This window comes from Lineus longissimus, chromosome 11, assembly GCF_910592395.1.
Source record: "Lineus longissimus chromosome 11, tnLinLong1.2, whole genome shotgun sequence".
Lineage (NCBI taxonomy): Eukaryota > Metazoa > Nemertea > Pilidiophora > Heteronemertea > Lineidae > Lineus > Lineus longissimus.
The window spans coordinates 13728118-13738921 of NC_088318.1; the positions used below are offsets into that span (position 1 = coordinate 13728118).

General features: G+C 42.6%; 1 protein-coding gene across 1 annotated transcript; it reads left to right on the forward strand.

The window, feature by feature from the left end:
* Positions 1-182: 182 nt before the first annotated feature.
* LOC135495926 (pre-mRNA-splicing factor ATP-dependent RNA helicase PRP16-like) lies at positions 183-10023 on the forward strand. The gene is made up of 23 exons (XM_064784953.1): positions 183-835; positions 992-1200; positions 1374-1547; positions 1701-1863; positions 2161-2273; positions 2386-2600; positions 2784-2969; positions 3296-3454; positions 3794-3952; positions 4204-4284; positions 4608-4769; positions 4984-5130; positions 5369-5579; positions 5786-6004; positions 6153-6300; positions 6429-6591; positions 6915-7079; positions 7257-7405; positions 7550-7739; positions 8032-8157; positions 8330-8425; positions 8815-8930; positions 9338-10023. The coding sequence occupies exons 1-23, from the start codon at positions 534-536 to the stop codon at positions 9420-9422; spliced, it is 3738 nt and encodes a 1245-aa protein (XP_064641023.1). The 5' UTR covers positions 183-533; the 3' UTR covers positions 9423-10023.
* Positions 10024-10804: the final 781 nt, after the last annotated feature.

Here is a 10804-nt window from a genome sequence, read left to right on the forward strand (position 1 = left end):
TTAATTTTTTTTTCGCGATACATTTTTTGTCAAATGCCTACATTGCTGAGACAAAAATACGTGCATACTATTAGACAAGTTGTTTAACTTTCTAGTCAAATTAATAATTTTAAATGCTTGATTCATCATATTTTAAAATTGAATCGATGTTATAAATTTCTGGCTCAATATTAAACATCGCGAGAATTCTTTTTTTTTGAAAAAATGTTGTTATGTCAATAATCAAAGAAGAATCTCTCTATGTATAAGAAAGAGGTTACCTGTTGACAAAATATCAGTCGAAATACGGTCCGAAGGCGAACAGCTGGCTGAAAACTGCCTGAAATAATTGTCTAAGAATAGGTCTTGTCTTGTCTTATCCGACAATCGAAAGCCCGTGTTGAGTAGCCTAGTTGTTCAGAGCGTTTTCTGTACGTAGGTTAGGCCCTACCTCTCCAGCATCAACATTTTACTTTTCTGTCAATGCTTTAGCCAATGATATTGATTCAAAAATCGGACAGGATAAACCAAAATTCCATCTAACACTGTTGACGATGGATGTCACACAAGATGACTCCCTTCATCGGTTGGAGGGGACGATCGGAAAAGAAGAGAAAGGCGGACTCATTATCATGAAAAAGGGACCAGCAGCTGATACCGGTAAACACCAGTTCAAGAGGCCAGATATGAAACCATCTCTGCTTGGGTTGGATAGATTGGCTGCTGTCAAACGGAAAGAGAAAGAGCAGGAGCAAGTGGAATCGAAAAAATCTCGTGTGACGTCATATAGAGATGATGATGAGGAGGTGGATGAGTTTGATGATGGTGATCTTAAAAACAAATCGCATGGAGAGAGGTAAGGGCATAGTCAGAATTGGCAACATCATCAATTGGCGTTTGTTGAAATGGAAAATCCCAACGTGTTAAAGTTTTGTGGAGTGGGTCACTTTATAGGTAGTTGGCAAGTCTGGTATGAAAATTGAAAGTTTACACAAATTTTGCCCTTTTTCAGAAAATACCGTGCTGCAAGAATAGAAACGCCTACACACACTGGTGGGGTTAGTTCACAAGCGAAAGACAAATACCAGAAACACATAAAAGATCGCGACAGAGGTGTCCATGCCACATCATCTCGGGATAAAGAACGAGAGAGGGAGAGGGGTAGGCGGGAGCCTGACAGATATGACAGGGGTAGAGAAGGGCGCAGAGAAAGAGATGGCGGTAGGTTGTTCTTATGAGGCTGTCAAATACACCCTTTCACCCCGAGTTGCCACTGGTGGCGACGCTATTAGCCGTGAGTTATCGTGCAGAAAATGTGCAGAAAGCTTTAAATTCAACCAAGCTGATGTTGTCCAAAGACTAATCATATCTTATTCTATATCTTTGGATTCTAGATCGTGGTCGTGACAGAGATGGAGTTAGAGGCTCAGATAATGATCGCTCTGAGCGAGGTTCACGTCGGGATGATAGGTCGGAAAGAAGCAGCAGATCCGAGAGGAGTTCTAGAGATTGGGATGAAACACCGAGATTTCGTGATGAGCCTGCTACGCCAAAATTTAGGGTGAAAGGTGAGGAGAGTTTTATTCTACGTATAGACTGCTATTTATATGTGGTGCTGAAAATTTCAGTAGTTGCATCGGGGATAATGTAACACAGACCAATTTAGGCGCTTATTAGCTAAAGGGTTCATTACATGTAGGTTTTACCATCGTTCATTTTAGACACTCCATCACGGACCAACTGGGAAGATGATGATGACACCCCAGCAAAGAGATCAAGCTGGGATCTGCCCACACCGTCTCCGCATGAAGACCGTGATCGAGACTTCGACAGGAGTGACCGCAGCCATAGGTCCCAGCGCAACTCACAAAGGAGCGACAGAAGGTAGGATTGCCATCATAATAACCCAATGAGATTTTGAAGGATTAGCATATTTGAAATGTATGAATATTCGAGGATCTGTTGGTTAGGACTAAAGGCTGTAATTCGTTGTACACTATACCTGAGTATCTATGCCAAGGCAAGTTTAACATCACGCACAGGTGGACAGTAGCCTAGAGTTGACTCGGGCCCCATACCTGCAGCAAAAATCCAATGGGGTTACGACGCCGGTAATGATGAATGAAAACTAAATTTATTTGAAGACAACACTGATATTTTGTTGTTGCCTTTATATTGTAGCAAATCATATCGTAGAAGCAAAGACACACCACTGCCAACACCGTCGTATAAGTACAATGAGTGGATGGACGACAGGAAAAAGATCAAATATACTCCGAGAGGAACGGACAGAAGTAAGTCAGTCAGTCAGTATAAGTCAAAATAGTTTTTCTGGTTCTCCAGTGTGATACTGTTTCATCTTATCGCCTGCACTGCTCACGATTGTTTATTCTTTGACACCTCCAGGGAAAGACTACGATTATGATGAGGAAGGAAATCAGGAACAGTGGGAAGAGGAGCAGAAGAGGCTGGATCGAGAATGGTACTCGTTGGACGAAGGTTACGACGAGACACATAACCCATTCTCCGGCACGTCGGAGGAGTACACGAGAAAGAAGGAAGCGGAGCAGGAACAGAAAAAGAAGAAGCGGATGTCGGCGCAGCAGCGACAGATTAATAAGGTGAATTCTCTTCAAAGTATATTTCAAGGACACACAGTTGTTTTGTGGTGCTGCTTTCTGCAACTAAGTTTTTTGTTGTTGTACAAAGTTTAACAAATAAGATGGTTTTGCATCATGTTGAAGTTGGTATTACAATTGTCATTAGAGTTTTTAATCTTATTGAATATTCTTGTCTCATTACAGGACAACGAAATGTGGGAGAAGAATCGCATGTTGACGAGCGGGGTTGTGATGCAGGTCAACGTTGATGAAGACTTCGAAGAGGAAAATGAAGCAAGGATTCATCTTCTTGTACACAATATCGTGCCACCATTTCTGGATGGTAGGATAGTCTTTACGAAGCAGCCAGAACCTGTTGTCCCCATCAAGGTAGGTCAGATAAGATTTCATTTTGAAATGTTAAAAAAAAGCCAAATGAAGAGCCAAAATACCCACTTTAGATGCAAAGGAGATGTAGGAGTTCAATTATCCCAAAATCACATAACCTTTGGGATTCTTGGCGTGTACGCCAACTTCTCCCATACATGTAAAGTGTAATTTTGAACTGTTTTTGATTAAAAAAGTGTTGATACATACGATTTGATATTAGTGTTGAAGTTGAGTATAGATATTGTCAATTGTGCCAAAGATGTTCCCCTTGTTAGTTTAAAATGTTGAAGGAAAGTTCATCTGTGTATATTTCATCATTCAAACAGGATCCAACCTCAGACATGGCCGTTGTCTCAAGGAAAGGTTGCCTGGTTGTCCGTGCTCACAGAGAGCAAAAGGAGAGGAAGAAAGGACAGGCGAAACATTGGGAGCTTGCCGGGACTAAGCTGGGTAACATCATGGGTGTCAAGAAAGAAGAAGAAAAGGTACGATATTGTCATCTTCGTCCTTTTTATTTTTGGTTGGTTCTCAAGCTAAAGTGTATGTTGCTTGCCCTTGTTGCTGGGTGCCAATTCTAGGTATATTGTTGCGGTGACTTAGAATTTGGGAGGGGCACATGGCCGGGTCGCAAGGTGGAGTGATGCGGTCTAGATAAGTCTCGTGCTTAGCGTGGGTAAACAGAAGCTTCATGACTCTCCTTGCTTCAAGCTATCGCCACTGGCTAGCTTTTGGATGAAAAGGGAAGCAGAAGTCTGTTAGCCTCCCTCTGCCAGTGAACAGCCAAATTTTCTGTTGTCTGATACGTTTTAAAATATCATCTTTAGGATACGAGCGTTGACTCAAAAGGTGACGTCGACTTCAAAGCTGACCATAAATTCTCAGAGCACATGAAAGACAAGACGGAGGCAGTCAGTGACTTTGCCAAGAAGAGGTCACTTCAGTCTCAGAGACAGTTCCTGCCAATCTTTGCAACAAGAAGTGAGGTAAGATCAACGTACGCAACCCTAGTCATGAGCAGACGGCATCCATGAGGCTCATTTTCTCAAAGATGAAGTTGCAGATGGGAAAACATTTGAAGAAATGTTGAACATATCAAACACCTAAACATTGTTTCTTCAATTCAATTTGTTCCAAAATAGTTTTATCCACTTAAGCAGACACTGCTATCCAAGACCACTAACAGCAACAGTGGTTTTGGAAACTGTACTAAGCTTTGCTTTCTTCTCCTTTCCAGTTATTGACTGTAATCAGGGACAACAGCATCGTGGTCATAGTCGGAGAGACAGGTTCAGGAAAGACAACACAGTTAACACAGGTAAGTTCAAGAAGTTTACAATCTGGATTTGTGCTGAAATAAACTTCGGTAAGTGACCTTACTTTAGCATTTTAAAGGCAGGGAATTATTGCCATGTGTAACCCGCTTTCAGGGTCACTGATGTCGGCCTGGCATGAGATGGGGTGCCAGTTAAAGAGAATCCAGCTAGGCTGGAGGTTTTGAGTAAAGATCGAATGTAGGCCTGGCATGTGATCGGGTGCCAGTGAGAGAGAATCCAGCCGGGCTGGAGGTTTTAAGTAAAGATCGAATGTAAAGTCTGCCCAATAACTCAATTGTTCATTACTGTATTGTCACTGTTGCAGTATCTCCACGAGGATGGCTATACTAACTACGGTATGATCGGCTGTACCCAGCCCAGGCGTGTGGCTGCCATGTCTGTGGCAAAGAGAGTCTCGGAAGAAATGAACGTCAAACTTGGCGAAGAGGTTGGATATGCCATGCGATTTGAAGACTGTACTTCCGATGTAAGTATTCCCACTCTGTCTTTGTGGATGTGTCCACTTAACCTTTGCATTGCTGACCACTTCACACTTCCCTGTGCGATGATGAAACGAGAAAAAAAAAACTGCTTAAACGTATAATAAGGACTTACATGACTTCAGGGAGGTGTACAAGTAGAGATATTATATTTATTAATCCTGCAATTCAAAAGTTCCTGTGATTTTTCTCTCGTTACAGAGAACGATGATCAAGTATATGACGGATGGGATCTTATTGCGAGAGTCGCTGCGTGAATCTGACCTGGACCATTACAGCGCTATCATAATGGACGAAGCTCACGAACGCTCGCTTAATACTGATGTACTATTTGGTTTATTAAGAGAGGTAAGTCAGAATGGTGGCTTTTATAGAACGTTTTACTTGCTGGTCTTTTGGGCTATCAGATAAGCTGTTGGTCCTAATCAAATGTTCGGTAGCATTAATTGATAAGAGGAGGATTGGCCATACTGGGTTGCTTGACACTCAGGACTGACAAGTGCTGTCCTTAAAAGAGAGGGGTCTGCTAAAGAAGGTTCCACCGTAACAAGTATTTAGAAAATTCTTCTTTCTTTTTGTCCTACAGGTGATATCCAGACGACATGATCTCAAACTCATTGTGACGTCTGCTACCATGAACGCGTCGAAATTTTCCGAATTTTTTGGCAACGTGCCAGTGTATGTGATCCCGGGACGAACGTTCCCCGTTGATGTTATGTACAGTAAGAATCCGGTGGAGGATTACGTAGATGCCGCCGTCAAACAGGCCATTCAGGTTCATCTTAGTGCACCAGGAGGTACGTGAACAAATGAAAACTTTTTGAAAGTAAACAACTGAAAAATAAAGATTGGAAAAACTGAGATAAGTTCCTGTGAATTCCTGAAAAAAATAAATCATAAATCTGAAAGATTTTCTAGAATTTCGATTTTTGCACAAATCCCTGAAAAAAGGTGCGAAAATTTGTCCTTTGCAGTATTCTCTTCAACTGTCGCTTCTCTTCAGGAGATCTACTTGTCTTCATGCCCGGCCAAGAAGACATCGAGGTGACCTGTGACCTGATAGCTGAGCGCTTAGGGTCGTTAGATGATGCTCCCCAGTTGGCCATCCTACCCATCTACTCTCAACTCCCCAGCGATCTTCAGGCCAAGATCTTCCAGAAGGCGCCGGGCGGAATCAGAAAGTGCGTCGTGGCAACGAATATTGCAGAAACTTCTTTGACAGGTATGTTGCAAAGGAAAAGTCTCGAGTCTCGTAATCAAGACTGGAAGGGTGGAGCTAAAATGTAGACCCAAACCAAATCTTGGATTTTACATGATATGACGTCATTTTGTGCTTTGTAAACTAAAGATGATTTTGTATCTATTTCCAGTTGATGGTATCATGTACGTAATTGATGCTGGCTACTGCAAGTTGAAGGTGTTTAACCCAAAGATTGGTATGGATGCATTGGCGGTCTTTCCTATTAGCCAAGCTAATGCTAATCAGAGATCAGGCAGAGCTGGGAGGACTGGACCGGGGTAAGTAATACCTTAGAAACTAAGGGCATTTCGAGGAATTTTTAGCACAATGAATGTTTTGGGTTATAATGCCAATGACCCAAAAAGGATGAAAATTTTACTTAAAATAATCTTTTGTAAAATTCCAGGCAATGTTATCGGCTGTACACAAGCAGACAATATAAGAACGAGCTGTTGACAACGACGGTTCCAGAGATCCAGAGGACCAATCTTGCTAATGTGGTGCTATTATTGAAGTCATTGGGTGTGCAGGACTTGCTACAGTTCCATTTTATGGACCCGCCCCCTGAGGTTAGTCATAGGTTTGTAATATAGATGTCTCCCAAGACATTATGGCCAAACGAAAGTAGGAACTGGGTGATGTCAAACACAGTGGTGGGTACCAGGTTGAGGGTGTGTGTGTGATTCCATGATGTCAGACAGGGGAAAACTCATGTCAAAATTACCCTCCTAGGTTTGGCAACAAAACATGGATGGCAGTTGGGTGGGACTCTTACCCTTGAAATTGGCATTCACTCCCTTTTGAAGGAGTTCTTAGTCAAAATGGCAGTGCCTATAGTTAACCCTTAACACTCAGTGTTAATGCTAAAACCACTCCTCTGATTGTTTTCCAGGACAACATTTTGAACTCGATGTATCAGTTGTGGATTCTTGGTGCCTTAGACAACACAGGTTCGCTGACCCCCATGGGCAGACAGATGGTGGAGTTCCCGCTCGATCCTGCTCTCTCCAAGATGTTGATTGTGTCCTGCGATATGGAGTGCAGCTCAGAAGTCTTGGTAAGTTTGTTGGTCTGTCTGATGCTATAATTGATCCTTCGAACATACAATACCACATCTGGTCGTACTCACAGTTAGGAAACTCTAGACAGACCCAGGTCTTTGAAGATAACAGTGTTAATTGATACCTTTGTCTGTTAGCATGCATTCACTGCCCTCATCATTTTGTTCTTCCAGATTATTGTCTCCATGTTGTCTGTGCCAGCCATATTTTTCCGGCCGAAGGGTCGTGAGGAAGAGTCGGACGCAGCCAGGGAGAAGTTCCAGGTGCCGGAGAGCGACCATCTCACCTTGTTGAATGTTTATCAGCAATGGAGGAGAAATGAGTGAGTTGATTTTTATAAGGTGGGGAAGGGGGTACCTGACCAGCTGGAGGTACCAAGTGGCACTGGCCAAGTCCCAAACCCATGACCTTCCTATCACAAGTCTGATGCTCTTCTCTGTTATATGATCTCTTTCTCCCTCTTTAGCTATTCCGCCTCCTGGACCCAGGATCATTTCATCCACGTGAAGGCGATGAGGAAGGTTCGTGAGGTACGCCAGCAGCTCAAGGAGATCATGGAGTCGCAGAAGATGAGAATCGTCTCCTCCGGTACGGAGTGGGACGTCATCCGCAAATGCATCTGTTCGGCATATTTCCATCAAGCTGCGAGACTGAAGGTAAACATATACAAAAGTAGGCCTTCCTGCTTACCGAGCGGCCTGGATGGCCTGGTAAAATGTGTGCATGACAAAAAGACAGCCTAAAGGTGCGGAGCAAGCCCTTTTAGACTAGGCTGTGGCACCCCCCTAACTCTCCTGCTTGGCATCATACATCGTTTATGGTACATTTGGACCAAAGACAGCCCGGACTCAGATCCTTTTGTAGAGCATGGTAGCTCCATCACCTGCTAATCGCAACATGCTTACGACCATTTGGCCAATCACCCATTGCCTATTTTTCATTTTACAGGGCCTAGGCGAGTACGTGAACTGTAGAACAGGGATGCCCTGCCATCTTCACCCGACTAGCTCTCTCTTTGGAATGGGTTACACCCCAGATTACATTGTTTACCACGAATTGGTCATGACCTCAAAGGTAAGAATATGTTCGATTTCATTGAGGAAAACTTAAAGGTAAAATTTCATAAATTTTGGCAAAACACCTTGCCTTTTAGAACTGAAATCATACCAAGATTCTGACTCGCTATTTAAGAAGACCTTTGCATGCCTAATAATAATGAACTGTCTATATCTTTGTTTGTGTCCAGGAATACATGCAGTGTGTAACAGCAGTAGACGGTCGATGGTTGGCGGAACTTGGCCCAATGTTCTACAGCGTGAAAGAATCGACACAGTCAAGACAGGTGAGGACCTTTTCTATCTTTATTTGAACCTTCGGAGAAGGATCGATTTTGATTTGGTACAGTTGTGTATTTTGAAGGGACAGGCCATTTGGGCCAACCATATCGATACAGGGAAAACCTTCGCATTGTATACCACTAGAAGTCCCTGGGTGATCCCCACTGGCCGCATGAGACTGTGGGCAGGTCTCTTCGCCTTACATACCAAACTCCACCCCGGTGTACAAATGGGTATCAGTCCGAAAAGCTCAGGTTGTAGTGCTGATTGAGCAGCTCATCTGAGTTCTACTGAGAGGTTTCAGCTTAGACTGGGGAATAAATGTACGATGTGAAGGGCTTTGAGAATGATTATTCAGTGATTATCCTTGATTTATAACACTTTCTTTACCCAGGAAAAACGTGAACAAGCCAAAGAAGAAATGACGATCATGGAAGAGGAGATGAGGAAGGCAGAGGAGCAACTCCGGGTGAGGAAGGAGGAGCAGATTAGAGCTCCTTCATCAAAGAGGTATGTTGAACTCAACTCCGGATTTTCCAGAGTAGGCTACTGTTGAGTCTCTCTTGTTGTGAGGTAGTGTGGGATTCGAAATAATAGGACTACTCTTGCAATGATATGTTGAGTTCGGTACCAAAACACGCTTATCCATTTTGGCTGGGAGGAAGGTATCTGTCCTGTCACAAAAAAGACCCATTGCAAATTCCGACTTGCAAATTCGGCATCCCGACACAGTTCTTTCCCCTTCGGAATTTTCCTGATTCCCTTTATGGGCGTCTATTCCGAACTATTCTGGCAACCTGAGAAAGACTCTGTGTTTGACAGCAACGTTGTTCCTGACGTCGTGTTGCCATAACATCCTGGGAATCATCTATTGTGATACTTGTGGTCATTAACTGATTGACTTGTGTATATTTCAGGAGTAACATCTTGACCCCTGGTAGAGTAGAACCTGGTACGCCGTCGACCCCAAGATTGAAGTCGGGAGCAAAATTCGGATTGTGAGAGGAGACTTCTAACGTCTGTGCGTGTATCATTCCTGTGATGGTTCATGTTGAGTACACGAAAGCCAGTGTTTTTGGGAAACGCACCAGAATGAAATATTTGGAGACTAATCTCTGAAAAATGCTGGTAGAACAAGTCTCAGGTTCACATTAAGCTACATGTATAATCATGTTGTTGTTGCCAGTACTGCCATAAATCATTGTAATATATTGTAAATCGAGTTGTATCCATAATGTGTTCATTCCTTATAAACAAAACATCAAAACTTTGGCAATTAATAACATGAATGCTAAAACAGTGAAACTTCACTTTGCACACGCTTCTGTAAAGCGGACATCTCCCAACTAGGGACAGGGTTGGCAGTCCTAAGGGTATCCTTAATAGAGAGGTCTGTGTCTGTTGTGTACTCGTAGATGTGTAAGTGTTCTCCATTGAATGACATGAGAAAAAGACTGTCTTTTGTGTCAGCAAAATGTCTGACAGTGGTACCTCGATACATTCAAAATCATGATCCATTTATTTTTTGCATGTTCATGTATATATGTAGTTCTGGTTGAAATACACGCACATGTAAAATTAAATTGTGATATTATTTTGTAAATAAATGAATGAATAAGTCAAATTATTGGTTTTGGTTTGTTTCATTGTTGATGGCCTAGTCAATGATTTTGAGCATTTTTCTAACCCTGTAAATGTCTCCAAAGCCAGAGATGATTTTTACGCTCTCTATCTTCTCCCTTTAAGAGACTTGTGTCCATTTCAATGGGGCCGTTAAAATTTCAAAAGAAACCTCAATTATGACCCATCATACTGTGTCATTCATTACATCATTAGAAAACTGGAATTTTGGTTGAATTTGTCAATGATGGTGTAAGCAGACTGGACAAGTGTGACAGACTGGACAAGTGTGACACCTATCCCATGTCAAGTGTCCATTTGAATTGAACTCTTTTAGTTTAATACAAGTCATTTCAAAGAATTCTTGGTTGTGTCATATTTGACATGTAATCGAATGGAGGATCTGTGACTTTAAGTCTGATTGGCCTAGGTGAGAAACATAACCAGACAGTAGGCCTAGCAGGGGCCTACTGCACCCGAGAGCTCAATTTGGCATGTGCCAATGTCTGACTGCCCTTGAAAACCCTTTGAATATTAGTTTCCGACTTTTGCCTGGAGTATTCTCATGATTATGGATCAAATGTAAGTTTCAGACCTTCACCTGGAATATCTCCCAATACTGGATCTGATGTCTATCTTGGAATTGGTGCCAAAATCCTTTACTTGTAGCCTTGAACAAACCTCAGCATCGATGCCAAATTCTTGAGAACTTTCTGTGTATCTGGGAATGTCTTGCCACTTTATGGCTGGAGTGTGGAGACCAC

Bases quoted from the DNA above. Each gene is read 5' to 3' on its own strand.
- LOC135495926 (XM_064784953.1), top strand. From the start codon at position 534: ATGGATGTCACACAAGATGACTCCCTTCATCGGTTGGAGGGGACGATC. The intron at 836-991 runs GTAAGGGCATAG...GCCCTTTTTCAG, and splicing joins AACAAATCGCATGGAGAGAG to AAAATACCGTGCTGCAAGAA. The intron at 7,406-7,549 runs GTGAGTTGATTT...CTCCCTCTTTAG, and splicing joins CAGCAATGGAGGAGAAATGA to CTATTCCGCCTCCTGGACCC.